Genomic DNA, 20,126 nt, shown 5'->3' on the forward strand with positions numbered 1-20,126 from the left:
CATCATAGATTACTTATTTATTTTGTGTAAAAATGCAAAATCCTTATTTGTGAAAGGAGACTTTCTTGCTCACTTTACTGCTTTAGCACATGCAAAGCTGACCTCGGTTGAAATGAATGGAGGAGCTATTATGGGTGGGAAAGCTTTGTGTACACCTGATCCGATTGCTATATCTGCAGGAGGTCTCTGGATCAGGCTAGTTGAGTCCCCCATGTTGTCCTGTTGAGGTTCTCATTTGCAGTCTGTTGAATACCTGCAGGAACACGTATGTTTTCCAAGCTTTGGCTTTGGGAATTAAGGGTTGTGCAGCAACCTTAATTCTTATTCAAAGGGCTGCAGCAGCGCATTGCACTTCAGTATAATTTTTCACTAATAACAATGCATATGAAGCAATGGCATGTGCATGTTTTTATTTAAACTGTTTTTGGAACTGTATTCGAGAAAATATCTTGAGCTATGTCTTGCACACACAGAAACGATAAAGGGTAATGTTAGTGCTTCTACTTGCTCATGGACTCTGGCACACACAGTCTTCTTTGGGGTCTAGCATAGCTAGTAAAAATGCTGGGCGTGTGTGAAATTTAAAGTTCCTTTTGCGTGCTTACCTGTTTGTGGGGGGTAATGCAGTAGGCTGATCACCTGTTTAACTATTTTGTCTAATTTATTCTAACATGAAACTGCTAGGGTGGACAGCAACCTGGAGAAAAAGTGACCTCCCTCCTTAATAGATGCTTAATGGGATGTTACTTACCAGGTGATGTTATTTCCCTCCGGGCTATGAAAAGCTTCACCTGCCCATTTCCACATATTAACAGTGCAATCCTAAACAGAGTTACTCCAGTCCAAGCCTCGTAACTCTGTTAAGGATCGCACTGTAAGTCTCTGTTAAAGGGTCAGGATTTTCTCACAGTTGTTGGCAACCTTAGAAACTGCAGTGTTTGCATGGTATATCATGTGAAGAACATCTGAGTTTAAATCAGGCACATGTTTCTACAGCTCGTTTTCTTTTACAAAAATAAATACAAATAAGACATACAGTTAGGCCTTTAAAAACTGCCCATGTTTTTCTCTCTTGAATCTGTGTAAACATACACACACTCTTTGTCACCTGATAAATGTAAAGGCATGTTCAGGCAACTGTGAATGCAACAAACAAACCTTTCCTTGGAGACAAGACTGATTCTGTTAGCAGGTACTCCGTGTCTCCTCCATTGACTCCTTCCAAATGACTCCTGATTTATGCTAGAGTCTGTTATAACTGCATTCATGTGTCATAGGTGGATTGTATACTGAAAATGTTATCAGCTAAGGCTTCAATTTTGTTCTGTGTTTGATTTTTACCTTGCTTAGAGACGTCAACATGACATCTGCAACGACCTATTCCTTCACTTATAAACAGATCTGGGAAGAAACTAAAAAGCATTCTAAGAAATGGAAGAAGAGGACCAGGTTAGTGTTAATAATCCCAACAATGTTTATTAGAATTGATCAGTGTTTATTGATTTCAAAGGACTTACATCCAGGTATTGAGGATTACAACCTAAGCGTGAAAGCTGTGAGTTATTTCATAATTAGTGATGTTTCCATGTTTATGTTTTACTCTGCAGTCCTGGTGATAGTTTTAAAATGGTGTATGTTTGTAGCATATTCAGGGTTTTAAAAAATGCTTTGTATTCATAACCTAATGTAGTTATGTCCTGTTTCAGAATAATTGCTGCAATTTTTAGGAATTCTGTAAGAACCCCCCTTTCTCCCATCACTCGCTGAAGAAAACAAGCCCTGAAAAAGGCAAAGGCCCGTCTTTAAACAAGAGTTCAGCCTCCCTTCACTTTCTTCTGGGACTGGAACTGAACAAGTAGTATTTTTTGAAGTATTTGCAGCTGCATTGCTACTTGCTAAAAGAAATTGCTTCTACTCATGCAAAACTAGTAAGATATTGCCATAGGGCTTCCAACTCTTGCTTGGGAAGTACCTGGAGATTTGGGGGCAGTGCCTGAGGTAGGCAGGGCTTGGGGGCAGAAGGAAGCTCAGCTAGGATGTGATGCCGTAGCGTCCACTCTGCAAAGCAGCCATTCCCTCCAGGAGAACTGATCTCTGTACCACAGCATCAAAAAGTTGAGAGGAGCCTCTATGGATTTGAAGGGATGTTTAATATTAGCCGGCTTCAAGAATCTCCATATCTGTTGACTTTGGTCTTCTGTAGCTGCCATGGAAGAACATGTAGGGCTTTTGAAGAGCTTAGCTATTTTTTATGTTTACATTGTTCATTTTAACTGCCCAGCAAGGAAAACGTTCATTCTCACTTTTCTCTCTACTGAATGGGGGCACCAAAGTCATGGTTTGCCCAGGGCACAAAAAAACCTGGGTCAGTCCTGCATGCCAGTCCCATGGAAACATAAAGGGAAGCTGAACTCTAATCTTGCTAAAGATGAATCTTTGTCTAATTAAAGTAGTTGTTTTCTTCTATGGGAATGAACAGAAGGCAGCGGACCAAGAGAAAGAGGAAGCCTGACCTTCCTTTTTTCCTGCTGTGGAAGAGAGAAGAGGGTGAATTTTTACTGTCTCGTTTGTTTCAGAATTTTTTTGAACCTTCTTATTGAAATTTATAATCTCTGTGCAACACCTGCACCACTATATCACTGTGTAACAGTATTCCAATTTCTGTAAACCTCTATTTAAGCAAACCCTAACCTTATCCAAAATTCAGAAAATGAGGTTGACAGCACAGATAATTTTTAAAACTTGCATTTATTGTATTATAAACCACCTGTTTATAATACAACATCAGATTGTTTTGATGTGCAACCTGTACTCTGGACAAGAGGCTACAGTTAGGACAGAATATAGAGAAACAGAATGGTTTCCAATTGGCAAAGGGGTCAGAGAAGGATGTATTTTGTCTCCCTGTTTGTTCAATCTGTATGCAGAACATAGCATCAGGGAAGCTGGATTAGATTTAGATGAAGGTGGAGTGAAAATTGGAGAAAGGAACATTGAGATATGCAGATGATACCACATTACTGGCAGAAAAGAGTGAAGACTTGAAACGACTACTGATGAAGTTTAAAGCAGAAAGTACCAAAGCAGGATTACAGCTGAACATCAAGAAAATGAAAGGAATGATGACTGGGGAATTACACAACTTTAAGGTTGACAATGAAAACACTGAAATTGTTAAAGATTTTGGCTCAATCCTCAACCAAAAGGAGACCGCCAACTAAGAAATCAGAAGGAGAGGGGGATGGGCAGCCAGGAAGGAGTTATAAAAGATTCTTAAGTGTAAGGATGTAACTGGCAACCAAGATCAAGATAATTCATGCCACAGTATTCCCATAGTATTACTATGTATGGGTGTGAAAGTTGGACAATGAAAAAAACTGACAGGAAGAAAGTTGCTTCATTTGAAATATGGAGGAAAGTTTTAGGATACTATGGACAACCAGAAAGACAAGTCAGCAGGTTCTAGATCAAATCAAGCCTGAACACTAGAAGCTAAAATGACTAAACTGAGGCTATTGTACTTTGGTCACATTATGAGAAGGCAGGGGTCACTGGAAAAGACAATCATGCTAGGAAAAGTTGAAGGGCAGCAGGAAAAGAGGAAGACCCAACATGAGATGGATTGACTCAATCAAGGAAGCCACAGCCCTCCGTTTGCAAGGCTGTTAATGATAGGATGTTTTGGAAGTCATTAATTCATAGAGTTGTTGTAAGTCAGAAGTGATTTGATGGCACTTGACACACCTGCACAGACCACCTGGGGGTGCTTTCTCAGTTGAAAGGTTAGTTAGTTCTATAAATGAACTAACTAAATAAACAGAGAATCTCATTGTATAAAGACGTCTAATGTTCCAAATTCACCAATTTCTCACCAGATCGGTGCAAATTTCTCTGTAAACCATTCTCCCTTCTATCTAAACTGATTATCCAAACATTTTAGATAGCTTGAGGTTTGGAAAATGGATTTTAGAACTTTATTGAAGGGGCTTTCTGGTTTAGTAGAGCTCCTTATTTTATCTACATCTAGACCATCCAAAATGCAGGTATAAATAACTGACAGCCTCCCTATTATATAGTGCTTCACGTCGGTCCCCTCCCCCCATGGCTGGTTATACAAGGAATGTTGACAGTTCTTCTACCCACTTGTCAATTAACATTCTTAAACTGAATTATGGGACCCTAAATTTTCATCCTGCTTTCCAGCTTTGTAGCAGCAGAGAATACGTTTGATACTGATGGACACACTAACCTAATCCTCAGAATGCACAGAGACGAGATGGAGATTTCCTGTGTCTTAATATCACTTCAGACTTCTTGCTTGCAGGAGAACCTGACCGGTTAGATTCAAATTTCAGCCTGTAGATTTGATAGGCCCAGAATTCTCTCATCCTGCCGATCCGGTGTCAATACCAAGGTGCCACTTAAGTGGAGGTGCCTGTTCCTTTGGGCTATAGCATTGCACTGTAGAATCTGAGGAGGACGGCACTTAAGAGATGAACAGGGGCAAGGTACTAAAGAAGCACTGGACTATAATGGAGAAGGATATGTATAGCTGTAGCATCTGGGCTGGGATTGATGCATGAAATATTCTGGGCATAACAGACAAGAAAAGGGCTGGGGGTAAAAGTATCTTTTTTTCCTTGTAAGAAACATCCATTCACTTAGATATTGCTGTTAATGAAAAAGAGATAACGGTGGGTGACTGTCTCTTTTGAAAGGAAGAAGCCATTCTTGTCGGAATGTTGACAAATCCATGGAGGTTGCCATTAAGGAGCCTTAAAACATGTACATCGAGCATGTGTATGGGGCTAACTTGGGGTTGGATCCAACCAGCTTTTATGCTGGCAAAAAAGGAAGAAGGATCCCCCTTGGACCACCAAATAGGCTATGCTCGGGAATACGGGACCAGCATGGGCAAGAGCCATGCGGGACAAAGATGTCATAATAAGGAGGGGAATTAGCTGAGCAAAAAAAGCTGTCTGGATCCAACTTATTATTTTTTTTAGTTTCTTAACCAGGAAATGCGGAGACCCATTAGCACCTGCGAATCCAATTTTCTTTTTTTGCAGGATGAAGGTATCAGATGAACTTCGACCCTATGGTTCATTTCCCAGAGAGAGGGAAGTGCTAGAAGAGCTGGGTGAGAAGGATGTATCTGAGCTGGAACTTTTTCCAGGTGGGCTGGAAAGAGAGGAGAGTGCGCTGGACACCACCGACCAAGAAACGGTCCTGTGCGAAGAGGAGGGCAGGAAAATGTCATGTGTCAGTATGGCTGGGAAGAAGAAGAAGAAGAAAAAGAGGTTAGAAATAAGCATTGAAAGGACTCGAGATCGAGGACAGAAAACTGGATTTCTAAAGCTCTTGAATACAGAAGAGGGGATATTGGGAGAAACACAGCAAATCTGTATGGGGGATGTCAGAAATGGAAGGGATGCAGGATTTATGGGGTGAGCGAGCCAGGCTCAGGATGAGAGTAGTGCAAGGCCCTCCGTGCACTGCAATTGCATCCTGTACATGCAGTCTCATTTTTATGTTATTTTTTGCCGTCAAGTCACAGCTGACTTATGGCGACCCCATAGGGTTTTCAAGGCAAGAGATGTTCAGAGGTGGTTTGCCCATTGCCTGCCTCCAAGGCAAGAGGTTTGCAATGGCAAACCGCCATTGGTATTCCTTTAATGGTCTCCTGGTATTCCTTGGAGGTCTCCTATCAATATAATAGCCAGGGTCAGGACTGAGTGTGTGACTGGCCCAAGGTCACCTAGCAAGCTTCTATGGTGCGACTGGGGATTTGAACCTGGGTTTCACAGGTCCTAGTCCTACACCTTAACCACTACACCAACAGCTGTATTTTTTTAATGGCGTGTAGATTAAGGGTCTTCGACAGATCGCTTGTGAGCTACTGATAGCTCACCAGCTGCTGCACAGGAATTCATACGTCCTCTAGAACAGTGTTTCCCTCCCTGTGGTTCCTGACCCAAAAGTGGGTCATGAAACCTGTGAAAGGGGGGCCTCATATTTTTGCAGTTTTATTGATTTGTGCATGCTCTGTATTTTGGACTTGTGAGTCACCATAACAAAAAAGTTGGGAACCACTGCCCTAGATGAACCAGGAAAGGATCTTCTTTAATTTTGTTAAAGCTTTTATTTCTTAGGATTTTTCTCTGTGCTGCTTAGCTGAAGATTTGTGGTGCTTTTGCTAGTCCGTGTTCTGTTTCTAGGACAGAACAAAAGTAAGTAATATGCCAGGGAGGTGGGGGGAGTAGCAGCTCAGGATATTTTTCTTTATTTAAAAGCAACTCTCATTAAATATAAGGTTGGCGACCCTGGTTTAGACCATATCATGATAATGGGTCAACCCCCCCCCCCCGCTAAACTCTACATACCCCCCCCGCATGTACATGGGCCAAGTTAATAGTATCATGCGGTGAGGTTGTAATTGAACTATACTGTGCATTCATAATCTTTTCTCCATTCTGTCCTGAAGTTTCAAGAATAGCAGTATGTCCCTTGCTTCTTTTTAAAAATCCTTGCATTAAACCTGTGAATTGTGTGACATTGACCGCACCACGGCCTCCCTGTGAGAATCATGGCTGAAAGGTGATCTGAATGTAGGGATAACACATCTAAACCCCTCTGTCTCTGTCATTTGTTATGTATACAAAGCAATGCCTAGTCTGTTTGGAACTGGCTGTTGGGAGGGGCGGGTATCTAGCTGCATGCACTACTGGCCTTCTGGCAAGGCAGCTTCTTCTCGGCCTGTGCCTCGCTGCCAAATGAGCCACACTGTTCATGGTTCACCTGATAGCCCGCTCGTAGCCCCAGCCGTTCTGCGTTCACTTACTCTGACTGCAGCCATCCGTGAGCGAGCATGCAGCTGCTGGTCGTTGCACCCTGTTTAATACTGGAAGGAGCCTGCAGGCTTGGTGCCACAGGAATTCTCAAAGGCTCCATGAGATTGGGGACCACTGAAGACCTCGGCTCTCAGATGCTTTGTCACAAAACCATGAGTTCTGTTTTTGCCTGTCTGCCTCTGTCTTTCTTCTTCTTTTTATGTTTTTCAGATGACCAGTGATAAATCTGACCAATTGCAAATATGAGAGCGGTGAGTCCAGTTGTCCAGTTGTAAAATGAAAGCCTTTGCTTGCTCCTTAGTCAGATATAGCAAACGGTGTGGGGGGGGGAACTCTTTGTTTTCATGAGGGAGCAAGAGGTCAGATTAATAGAGACATTGTTTTCCCTTTATCTTTAACTGATCGGCACCCAAGAAATTAGAACAGCCCTCGGTTTGTACAGCCCTTCCCCTTTGAGGGATAATGGTGCTTGAATACATGAAGGCCAAGTGGACAGAGCTGTTGCATAGCTTGAGGCTGACTTTCAGTTCTTCTATTACTTATGGATTCCGTAAGCAATAGAGTTGTATCCTACACGACTGCATCTCAGGTTAGGCTTGCCAGGTCCCTCTTCGGCACCGGCAGGAGGTTTTTGGGGTGGAGCCTGAGGAGGGCAGGGTTTGGGGAGGGGCAGGACTTCAATGCCACAGAGTCCAATTGCCAAAGTGGCCATTTTCTCCAGGTGAACTGATCTCTATCGGCTGGAGATCAGTTGTAATAGCGGGAGATCTCCAGCTAGTACCTGGAGGTTGGCAACCGTATCCCAGGCCCTTTGATAGCCTTACATATCCCCATCTTACACTGAAGGCTTTGCACTGGAAAATCAAAAATCTGCACCATGCTAACCCAACTCTAGTACAAAAACAGCTGAATACGGCAACCTACATAAAATCATATCCATATTCGTGTTTCTATAATATATTCTGCTTCTGAAATGAGTAGAAAGTGGAGAGAGACAAAAAGAGGCTGTGACTCAGTGGTAGAGCATCTGCTTGACATGCAGAAGGTCCCAGGTTCAATACCTGGCATCTCCAGTTAAAGGGACTAGGCAAGTAGGTGATGTGAAAGACCTCTACTGAGACCCTGGAGAGCTGCTGCCAGTCTGAGTAGACAATACTGACTTTGATGGACCAAGGGTCTGATTCAGTTTAAGGCAGCTTCATGTGTTCAAGATAATAGGACACGGAAGGTCTGCCTTTTGTCTACTTGAAATCTTAACTATATTCCCCACTCTGCTGCTGCTATCTCTAGGCAAGAAACCTTCAAGCCTACAGAAACAGGCTTAGTTTACCCACCCACCCCTTTCTCATGATACAGACTGGTCCTCTTGCAAATCTAGTTGCTGATCCTGTCTTACAAAATATTGAGAGCCAGTGTGTTGTAGGGTTTAGAGTGTCATAGGATCTACGACGGGGGTCTCCAGCCTTATGGATACTGTGGGCACCTTTGGGATTCTGACACAGGATGGTGTGTGCATTGATAAAACAGCTGCCACAGGGAGTGAACTCACATACAAAAAAGAAAGCCCAAGTGCAGGGGAGAAGAAGGGTAATTAATGGGGTTGCCTACCTCCAGGTGATAGCTGGAGATCTCCCACTATTATATCTGATCTCCAGACGATATAATTCAGTTCCCCTGGAGAAAATGGCCGCTTTGGCAATTGGACTCTATGGCCTTGAAGTCCTTCCTTCTCCAAACCCTGCCCTCCTCAGGTTCCACCCCCAAAATTTCCAGGTATTTCCCAACCTGGAGCTGGCAACCCTAGTAATTAAAGAATACATCGGGAAAGAGGGATGTGAGAGAATAAAACAAAGCACTGTGGTGACAGCTGCCACAGAAACAATGTTATTTAAGCCTGCATAGCTTATCAGATCTTCAGTGCCCAATCAAAAGCCCTGCTGGACAAGAGCCCCACTTGGCCCCACCCACTTTCTAAAAAACATTTGGTGGGCACCAAGAAAGGTATTGGCGAGTGCCATGGCACACACAGGCATCACGATGGGGACCCCTGATCTAGGAGGCCTAGGTTTGAAACCCCACTCAGCCGTGGAATCTCACTGGGGTAACCTTTGGCCAGTCGCACAGTTTCAGGGTTGTTGTGACAATAAAATGGAGGAGAAGAGAACGATGTATGCCGCTTTAGGTCCTCATTATGGAGAAAAAAGCAGGTTATAAATGAAGTGAAGAGCCCCATGGCACAGAGTGGTAAGCTGCAGTACTGCAGTCCAAGCTCTGCTCATGACCTGAGTTCGATCCCGACAGAAGTCGGTTTCAGGTAGCCGGCTCAAGGTTTACTCAGCCTTCCATTATTATTAATGTATTAACTTGTAATTGTGCTAGATGGGGCAGAACCCATATTACAATAGAAATAATAAAATACTCCTTGCAATTGTGCAAAGAGCTATTCATCCCCCCTTACTTCTCCTGGACAATAGATAACCAGACATGGACGTCACAGTCTTTCCCATTGTATAGGTGGGAACATGTATCCTATTTCAGGCTGGAAAAAATTTATCCAGTCTATAGAACCTTTCTCTGATTTATGTGCCCCTTTCCTCAGTGGCACAGAGTGGTAAGCTCTGCAATCCAAGCTCTGCTCACGAACTGAGTTCGATCCCGACAGGAGTCAGTTTCAGGTAGCCGGCTCAAGGTTGACTCAGCCTTCCATCCTTCCAAGGTTGGTAAAATGAGTACCCAGCTCGCTGGGGGTAAAGTGTTGACGACTGGGGAAGGCCATGGCAAACCCCCCCGTAAACACAGTCTGCCTAGTAAATGTCGGGATGTGATGTCACCCCATGGGTCAGTAATGACCCGGTGCTTGCACAGGGGACTACCTTTACCTTTTAAAAATGAAGCAAATAAGAATAAATAAATCAATATTTGTTTCCAGGAGCCTGTGTTGTACAACAGCACATCTGTGCTAGTTCTCTCTCTCTCCCCACCCCCGCCATCACAGAAGCATCTTGGCTTGATCTTGGTATGCAAGAAAATCTCCCACATGGAAGTGTATCTGTTTTATCAGGGTTAAGAATGTCTCTGGTAAACATATATTCTGTTCAGTGCTAAAATGTCATGAGATGTTCCTACACAAATGTAAACGTCTCCTCCTTTGGTGACGCAGTGCGGCGAGCGGCTAAGATGTGCGGCCTTCGGGAAGGCAGCGAGTTGGATGACTGGACCCTGTATTGGACAGATTATTCAGTCTCACTGGACCGGGTGCTGGAAATGAAAAGTTATCAGGTATTTATTGTCACCCACAGGGTGGAGCTAAAGCATCTCCTGGTTTTGTTTTTTAAATTCATTTAAAAAATCCACAGACTTAGACACGATTTTTTTCTTTTCTAGAAAATAAATCATTTCCCTGGGATGTCTGAAATCTGTCGGAAGGATCTTCTGGCCAGGAACATGAGCAGGATGCTAAAACTTTTCCCCAAGGACTTTAACTTTTTCCCCAGGACATGGTGTCTTCCTGCTGAGTGAGTCTTCATTTAAAATATATATGTGTGTGTGTGTGCGCGGGCGCTCTTCAGAAGGTGGGCAGAAAACTAGGCAGGCAGTATTAGGGAAAAAGGGAAGGGGATTTTTCTTTTTAAAGCATTATTTTGAATTTGATCCCGACGGAAGTCAGTTTCAGGTAGTCAGCTCAAGGTTGACTCAGCCTTCCATCCTTCCAAGGTCAGTAAAATGAGTACTCAGCTTGCTGGGGGTAAACTGGGGAATAGAATGGCAAACCACCCCGTAAACAATAGTCTGCCTAGTAAACATTGTGATGTGGAGTCACCCCGTGGGTCAGTAATGACCTGGTGCTTGCACAGGGGACTACCTTTACCACCTTGCTAACCAACTCTTTGTTACGTCTGTTCCTAAGTGCTTTCTGCCTGACCTGGATGGTCCAGGCTAGACTGATCTTGGCAGATCTCAGAAGACAAGCAGGGTTGGCCCTGGTTTGTATTTGGATGGGAGACCTCCAAGGAATATCAGGTTCGCTATGCAGAGGGGAAGGCAATGGCAAATCACCTCTATTAGTCTCTTGCTTTGAAACCCTACTGGGTCTCCATTAGCCAGCTGCAACTTGACAGCACTCACACACACACACACACACACACACACACACACACACACACACTTTCTGTCCTACGGAAAACTTGCCTGAGAGGAATGTGCCACCGCTAACTGCTTGATCTGGTAAGAAATCAGCAAAGCTTCTCTGTGGTTGTGGAGATCTGCATTACTTGGTAAATGCATCCAAGTCCCTCCCATAGCTATATGCAAATACATTCTTAAGCATGACTGTCATCATCTTGAAATCCCTGCCCTAGCCAAGTGAAGAATTGCCCATTGATCACCTCTTCCTGGCTTAGCACAGGGATTTCAACCCTGCCTGAAGCCTATCTGGATTCAGGGCTGCTGCTTCAACATGGGGATTTTTCTCTGCATGAAACACAGAAATTGAAAATAGAAAATTTAAAGGGGAGCATTCACATGATGTCATGCTCCTTCAACGTTGAAAAAACAAAGCCTGTTTTTCTCCAGGTTTAAAGGAGGATCTGTGGGATGGCTGTGAGTGGAGCCACCATGACGAGGTGGAGTAGAGCTAGGGTTGCCAGGTCCTACTTGGCCATCAGCGGGAGATCCATCTATGTGGGGCTGTAGGGGAGCGATACGCGCGCATGGCGCAATACTGTCTCTTCTAGGTTCACCCCAGAAGTGCAGGCATGGAGCAAGATGTTTTAGCAATTTCCGTCAAAAACTCTATGGAAACTAGGGTTGCCAGGTCCCTCTTCGTCAGTGGCAGGAGGTTTTGAGGCAGAGCCTGAGGAGGGCGGGGTTTGGGGAGGGGAGGGGCTGCAATGCCGTAGAGTCCAATTGCCAAAACGGTCATTTTCTCCAGGTGAACTGATCTCTATCGGTTGGAGATCAATTGTAATAGCAGGAGATCTAGCCTACTTCTCCCAGCCGGCCAGCTGAGGGGTGGCGGGTAGCCCGGGCAGTTGGGAACCCTAGGCAGAGCTAAGCTCCACTTTCAAAATGCTGCATGCCATTCTCTTCCCCTTTCTTGTAGCCCTTTAAAGGACTTTTCCCCATTTCCCTGCTGAGCTGCAGTGTAATGTTACAGTGAGGTTCAGTGGGCAAAGGGAGGGTCCCAGGCCCTGGGGTGTCCCAGTGCGATCACTGTTCCGTTTGTGCTTTTGTACAGGTACAACAGGTGGAGGGGAGGAATGGTGGTTGTAGGGGAGGCGGCAGCAATGAGCAGTGTCGAAGTGGGGAGGTGTGGACACTGTTCCCACCTGCACCGCTTGCTGCTGTTGTGGGTAGGGTCGCCAGCTCTTAATGGGGAAATACCTGGATATTTTGGGGGTGGAGCCTGGGGAAGGCAGGGTTTGGGAAGGGGAGGGACTTCAGCAGGGTTCAATGCCATAGAACGGGATGTCGAACTCAATTGTTACTAGGGCCAGATGTGACATAAATGTCACTTGGTCGGGCTGGGCCATGCTTCACTAGCCCAGATTGAGGGGGGTGGCTACCTTGGCTGGTTTACAGTCTGGATAAGAACTCTCCAGAGGCTGGATCTGGCCCTCGGGCCTTATGTTTGACACCCCTGCCATGGAGTCCACCCTCCAAAGCAGCCATTTTTTTCCAGGGGAGCAGATCTCTATTGCCTGGAGATCAACTGTAATAGCAGGAGATTGCCCCACCTGGAGGTTGGCACCCCTAGCTGTGGGAGGGGCGTACTTTCATGCCTCCTCCCCCCCCAGTCTGGAAGCACTGCAGGCTTGTGAACGGATTGTGATTTGCTCACCAGGCTGTAATGATAAAATGTCCCTCCCAGTGGAGAGAGGTATCTCCATACCTGCCTTACATTCCCTCTATTTAAAAAGTTGATGTTCAGTCCTGGATGCAGAAAGCGATGAGTGGTCTGCCTCAGTTCGGTATCCTGTCATGTACAGTATTTTTACAAGCCAGCCTTTCTCCCAGGGGAAAGAGAAACCCGGTTTTTGAAAGACTCCCCTGCCTGTCTTAGCTGGAGGGCAGAGCTTAGGGCAGAGCTACATGTTTATTCCAAAAGGCTCCCCCCTTTTTTCCAACATAGCAGCTGGGACTGCTTTGTTGAGGGAAAGAACTCTATGAGGATGGGGGTGGGGAGGGAAATCAATGAAGCTGCCGCGTTAGTCTGTTGCAGTAAAGACAAAGATGAGTCTTGAGGTACTTTAAACGACATTCGTCGTAGCTCAGGGGTGTCAAACACAAGGCCCGGGGGCCAGATCCGGCCCCTTGAGAGCTCTTATCCGGCCCGAGAGCCCGCCAAGGCAGCCACCCACACCCCACTCTCAATCTGGGCTGGCGGGGCATGGCCCGGCCTGACCAAGTGGCATTTATGTCATATCTGGCCCTCGTAACAATTGAGTTCGACACCCCTGTCGTAGCGTCTTCTGTGTGCTCGAGATGCCGATGAAAAAGAGATGGCCCGTAAGTTTTCCTCATTGCGAATTAAAAAATGGCTTGAGCAGGGAGCATTTTTACCAGGAAAATGGCTGTTTTCTTTAACAAACAAAAAAGCCACCCTAGATGCTGCATTTGGAAAGGGGAGAGGGGGGTTCATTAAAAAAAATGGTCCCATGGAGTTACCCCGAAATGTGTTATTCCGCTCTAACTCACCATGGCTGACCAGATGCACGGCTGTTTACGAGGCTCTTTTAATAGCCTTGCAGTGCCCTCCGAAACCAACCCCCGGAGGGTTCTCTCAGGTTTTTTTCCCCAAGCGGAATACTACCAGAGTCTCTGTGAACGGATGAGCGGGAGACGTAGGAGCTCTCTCGTGGCTGGCTTTAAAGCATTCCAGCTGTTGATTGTATGCTTCGAGCCTTGTTTGTAGCAAATTAATGAGAACCAGAGTGCCAAATAATGCCGGAGATATTGGCACCATCCTGCGAGCTTTCTTCCTGGCTGCCCTGCTACTGGGGGAAGAAAAGAACGCCTGGGGGAAGGGATGCCAGTTGCAGGTCTCTCAATTAAGAAAAAAATACACTACTAAACAATGAAGAAGTGAGCTGTGAATCACGAAAGCTCATAACCCTGCCAGAAATGTTGTTAGTCTTTAAAGTGCTACTGGACTCTTTCTACTGCTATTGACAGACGAACACAGCTGCCCATCATTACATAAATAATAATAAAGAACTATACAAGATGACTTTAGAATATTTAGGTCCAAAATATATGCAGGTGTGACTGAAAGATTTCAGAGAGGAAGTGTAGCTGCAGCATTCAGTCTAGTTAAAGATTCAAAGGCTCCAAATGCTCTGTAGGTTTCAGACCCTCTGTAACTAGAAAGTCCCCAAATCTCTGGGCTGGTATACAGTGTGTGCTGCTGCCCGTGCCAGTCTCTTCTGCTCCTTGTTCCTGGTAGATCATTGCCCCGTGAGTTTCCTGTTTTGTGCCTTTTGAGAATGCCTTGATTCTAGCTGTATCTGAAGTGAGCTTTAGATGACTCACGAAAGCTCATAACCCTGTCAGAAATTTTGTTAGTCTTTAAGGTGCTACTGGACTCTTGCTCTTTCCTACTGCTACAGACGCATGAGCACACATGAACACATGAAGCTGCCTTATGCCGAATCAGACCCTTGGTCCATCAAAGTCAGTATTGTCTACTCAGACCGGCAGCGGCTCTCCAGGGTCTCAGGCCAGAGGTCTTTCACATCACCTTACTCGCCTAGTCCCTTTAACTGCCAGGGATTGACCCTGGGACCTTCTGCATACTTGTATTAGTCACTGGATACGATGCTGCTTGCTTGCCTTGCGATTCAATTTTGTACTCCTAGTCCCTGTAGCAGGGGTCCCCAAACTTTTCAAGCCCAAGGCGCATCCACACAATGGCCGCTACACAATGGTTGCCACAGGAGGCAGAGCCAAGCCACCCCAGCGGCTGCCTCAGCTTCCCTTCGGTCATACAGGGAAGGTCTTTGTGCTGTGGCGGCATCTTCTGCCAAAGCAGTGTTTTTAAAAATTTGCACAGCCAATCAGATCGCCAGTGGCCAGCCAGAAGGCTTGCTGGGCAAAAGCCCCACCTGGCCGTGCCCATTTCCCCAAAACACTCAGTGGGCGCCTGGGAAGGTGCCAGCGGGTGCAATGGTGCCCACGGACACCATGTTGGGGACCCCTGCCCTATTGCTTTCTTCATTCGAGGTCCTATACCGTATGGTTACATTTCCCCCCCCCCTTTCTATACTCTGTAATCCATGTTGAGTCCCTGTGAGAAATGCAAGCTATAAATACCCTGAATAAATAAATAAAAATAAGACCCAAAAAGGTAGTAGCCGCGTTAGTCGACCATGAAGTCTGAAAAACAAAATCCATGTAATACTTTTTATTAACATCAGTCAGAATAGCACCGCACACTATGCGAGGTTTTGTGTTATCCAGAACTCTTTGTCAAACTGGATGTTAAAAAAAAAAAGCAGCCTGGGGGCAGGGGAGAAAAACACGACTTTCAGATTGTGGCATTAAGGCGTCTTTGGGCCAAATTACACATGATATTTTACATGGTTTCCGAAGGGGACTAGCAGCCATATAAAAGTGCTGCATTGGTCCAATTTAGATCAGGGGATATTTAACTGATAAGAACAGATTGACTTTTTTTAGAGAATGTTTCAAATATTACAAACAGTAAGGAAAATTGAGTCAATACAAACCAGTCCCAGAAAATGTGGGTGCGTGCATTTTATACAACAGTAATAAGGAGCAAATACAACAGAAGATATTTCTGCATACACAGACTGTCCAGCGACTGAGAAAATTGTCCAAAGTCCATAAGGAGATTGTCCATGGTGGGGGAGCAGGGCAGAGCCCTGGTCCCTGCATCGTGGTGGCCAGCAGGGCCTGGCCAGTCTTCCTTACTGCTTGCAGCCTTTGGGCATTACTACACTTGATCTTAGTCAAGCGGCCGAGAAGCCAAATGGTCGCCCCAATTTCGATCAGGACCATGGCAGGGAGGGGTTCCTCTCCCCCCCATGCCCTTTTCCCACGCTAAAAGAGTCCAAGGGGCATTATTTGCCCTGTTGTGTAGCCTCACAGTGGGCCAAACAACACTCCCTGGGCTGTTTCAGCTCTTGAAAATGGTGTGGGAGGGGGAGGGGGAGATGCAGAAGCCTCTCTTCCCCGTGCAGTCCCAGTTCAAGTTGGGCCCCTGCAGTGCTTCCACACGAAGTTGCCACCGTCACTTGCTGCCATGCAGCTGCAAATCCCTGTGGCAAACTCGTCTAAAACATAACGTGTCCTTTGGCCTGTTGCATCTTATAAACTTATTGGATGTTTAGCTAACTTCAATGGGCAGAGGGTGTGGCTCGCTGGTATCAGACTGTGACCATCTCATGCTGGGAAGAAGACATTTTTAAAAAAGAAAGCAACCCAACTGAAAACATAACAAGCTGCTGATCAAACGTCTCCTTTTGTTTTCAACTCCGCCGCTCTCAGTTATGGAGAATTACAGTCTTACAGCCGGTCGAAAAAACATAAGACCTTCATCTGCAAGCCAGACTCCGGCTGTCAAGGCAGAGGCATCTACATCACGAAATCTGTGAAAGATATCAAGCCAGGAGAAGATATGATCTGCCAGCTCTATATCTCAAGGGTAAACCGGCTTTCATCCGAGGCATAAAATGGGCCACCTGCGGTACTCTTCTAGTCATTGGGAGCTGCTGCAGCATTGCAGATGTTTGCAACCGAAGGGAAAGGTTTAATCGGTCAAAGAGTGTTGATGGTCAGCAAAGCGATTGTGAAGGAAGCTACTGGGTGGGGGAAGGAATTCACACACAACAGCAAGAGACAGGAAGAGCTGTGCAGTTGGTGAACCCAGGAGTCAGGGGGATTTAAGGAGGTGAAAAGAATTGGGGAGACCGGTGACTTCCCCCCCCCCATAAGGAAGGTGATGGAAGGAGCAGTGGGATGGGAAACAGGAATCCTTGGAAAGGGGGGAGCCTGATAAGAAGGGGTACAGGGGGACAAGGGTGCTGTGGTTCAGGAAGCTGGAGGTCGAAGGGATTGAATCATGCGTACTGATGGGAAATAAGCAGCTGAGTCAAGTCCTTGGTCATTAGAACTGATACCTGTGTCGTCAGAAAAAGTTCAGATCTGTTTTGGTGACCCTCCGGAGAAAAAATGGTTTCCATAGTTGTAGAACAGTCACTTTAAACACCCTTCTGTGCATGCCTGTCTGCTATGAACATGCAGTGTGGATGGGGTTGAGTAGAGGCTGTTGTCCATCAGTCTTTATGCACACAGGCTCGGCAAGACATTGAGCACCCCCACCCCCCACAATGTCCCAAAGTACATGTAGATTTCATCCCAGAAGGCTACAGGAAGCCATTCTTAGAATACTGGCTTGCAGGTGGGCTCTTAGGAGACATTGCACTCTCCAGATTCACCAAACGTTTACTGTTCCTTCAGTGTTTGTTGCAAGCATGGCACTAATTCAGCTTCCACTTCCTTTCTCCAAGCCTTTTATTATTGACGGGTTCAAGTTTGATCTCCGGGTTTATGCGCTGGTGACATCATGTGATCCACTGCGGGTATTTATTTATAAGGAAGGCCTGGCACGCTTTGCAACGTCCGCTTACTCGGACCCATCAGCCAGCAACTTGGTGAGCAAAAATCCTGGTAACGTGGACTGTGGAATGCTAAAAGGGTGATGGCTTCAAGCTCAAGCCACATCTTTCCTCGAAGGCTCACATGGGAGCTTCTGGCACTGCTGCTTTGAGAGCCAGCGTGGTGTAGTGGTTAAGAGCGGTGGTTTGGATCGGTGGACTCTGATCTGGAGAACCGAGTTTGATTCCTCGCTTCTCCACATTGAGCGGCGGACACTAATCTTGTGAACTGGGTTTGTTTCACCACTCCTACACATGAAGCCAGCTGGGTGACCTTGGGCAAGTCACACTCTCTCAGCCCCACCTACCTCACAGGGTGTCTGTTGTGGGGAAGGGAAGGTGATTGTAAGCCAATTTGATTCTTCCTTAAGTGGTAGAGAAAGTCAGCATATAAAAACCAACTCTTCTTCTAAAAAACTATGCCAGGAAAGTGCTACCAGCAGGGGAGGAAAAGAGTCTCTGTGTTGTCTGGGACTGAACGCATCATTCCTCTGTGAGCAGTACTAGGGGAGACTGCAGCGATCTCACGATATCTGGGGTTTTCATGTGATGGAGATAGGACCAGCATGAGGGCAGAGGCCAAGGGGGGATAGAATGATGTTCAGCTCAGAACTTCTACATCACTCTAATTTGCATTTTTCTTACTTTCTGTCTTCTCCCCCATTCACAAGTTGTAGCAAATGCAGATACAACCTGTATCTGGTGTACACTTTTAAAAAATACATGTGTTGAATAAATCTGTTACATTAAATGCACAGACAGTTGAACAGGTGATATAAATCTCACATTTATCCAGATACTGGTCTCCCGTTTCATTTTTGAAGAAAACACACATTGGCTGTTTCTTACAAACAAATGTGCACACACTCATTGCAAAACGTGAGCAGGGCTGGAGTTAACTTTAAAAGGCATTGTGTTTGATTTGTTATGGTTATCTTTAAAGCAGTTGATACTCAGTGGCTCAGAAGCTATGCCACCTATGGCTCTTCCGAGCGCTGTTCCCCAATGTGGCGCTCTCCCCATGTCCCAGGAAAGTGGGCAAGGCCATTACCTGGTTGCATTTAAGGTTGGCAGGGGATTCCCACCTTGGAACAGCCACCAGCAGAGGGATTGGAAGACCCCCCAGGGCTGTGGGTCTAATGCTAGAAATGAAAGTAAAGGGCCCATCGTCTTTAGCAATCCACACCTTTCTCTGACCTCTTATCGCAGCACCCAGTTATAGTTACATACTTATATCTTCCACTACATGTGTGAGTTTGGTGGGGTGGCTCACAGGGCATGCACTTGCCATGTGATTTGTATTGTTGGTGGCAATTGCAAATGAGGCTCTTCACAAACCACAGAGGATTAGCAATTCTCTCAAGCAGGGGTGTCAAACATAAGGCCCGTGGGCCACATCCGGCCCCTTGAGAGCTCTTATCCGGCCTGCAAGCCAGCCGAGGCAGCCACCCCAGTCCCGATCTGAGCTGGCAAGGCAAGGCACGGCCTGACACGACCAAGTGACATTTATTTCATATCCAGCCCTCCTTAACAATTGAGTTCGATAACCCTGCTCCAAAGGCTTAGCTGAACATTTGAATGTAAGAACGCTCCACAGAGAAGCTTTCGGAGGGTGCAGTTTGGAGCAGAGAAGCTGAGGAGGAGGAGTGCTTAACCCTTTCCTTATTTGTTGTTTCTCCCCTCCAGATCATTCCCTGGATCCTTTGGCCCCTGTCGAGTTCCCAGTTTGTGTTTCTATTTTGTTAATATTTACCTGAGGCTCCATCTACACGTTGCAAAGTCCTTGTATTAATTGGGGAACAACTGAATGATTTTGTGCTGCAAGCACGATGGGAGTGTTGTGCCTCCCAGAGACACGCCAGCTCTTTTCTCTTTGCAGCCATAGCACGTAGGGAGAAGTGAGCATAGCTCCTCCCTCCCCCTATGCTGTTTTTGTGTCCTCAAGCGGCTCCACAGAGCCACTATTGGATATGTTGTAAAAATCACATTACTTACATGGCTACACATAAGTTTAATAACACAGCCAACAGCGGGTCCATGGGATGGTTTGCGGGCGTGAGAACAATTTGGAGGGAGGCTAAAGACGCTTCTCGATGTGCGGTGTGGTCGCGAATGGAAAAGAGCCAGTGTTGGTCTGGGAGGCACAAAATTCCCATTGCATGTGTGACACAAAGTCTTCGTGTTGTTCCCCCCACCCCCAAACACAAGTGCTTTATAATCTGTAGATGGAGCCTGAGTAGAACATACAGTTAGATGGCCATAAGGAAATCTGACACTGCAGCCAGTTAGCAGTGTCTGTGGTTCAGTTCAAATAGCCTGCAGTCCTTTCTTTTGTTCTCAAAGAACCTCCCCCCCCCCCAATAGTCATCAACCTCACTATGAAGCAGGGTTCAGTTCGGTTTTGACTCTGAGCACCTGTGTTTTATGAAGTGCTTGTGCAGATCAGATGGCCATTATATCCCTTTCAGATCTATGATTCTGATGTTGCTTTCCTGATATAAATTATTCTGAAGGAGTGCAGAAGGAAATCAAAGAACTCCTAGATCTGAGAGGATTATGAAGGCTGTCCAGTTCATAAACAGACTCTCCAGTAAGGTAT

General features: G+C 45.9%; 1 protein-coding gene across 1 annotated transcript in view; it reads left to right on the top strand.

The window, feature by feature from the left end:
• Positions 1-7,061: 7,061 nt before the first annotated feature.
• The window catches only part of TTLL6 (tubulin tyrosine ligase like 6), a 33,248-nt gene continuing 20,183 nt past the window's right edge, over positions 7,062-20,126 (top strand). Inside the window, exons 1-5 of the mRNA XM_056863953.1 lie at positions 7,062-7,102; positions 10,012-10,130; positions 10,236-10,366; positions 16,359-16,515; positions 17,381-17,524. Coding sequence (XP_056719931.1) covers positions 10,029-10,130; positions 10,236-10,366; positions 16,359-16,515; positions 17,381-17,524 — 534 coding nt within the window. The 5' untranslated portion in view covers positions 7,062-7,102; positions 10,012-10,028. The remainder of the gene's footprint in view (positions 7,103-10,011; positions 10,131-10,235; positions 10,367-16,358; positions 16,516-17,380; positions 17,525-20,126) is intronic.

This window comes from Euleptes europaea, chromosome 18 (genome assembly GCF_029931775.1).
Source record: "Euleptes europaea isolate rEulEur1 chromosome 18, rEulEur1.hap1, whole genome shotgun sequence".
NCBI classification, from domain to species: Eukaryota; Metazoa; Chordata; class Lepidosauria; order Squamata; family Sphaerodactylidae; genus Euleptes; species Euleptes europaea.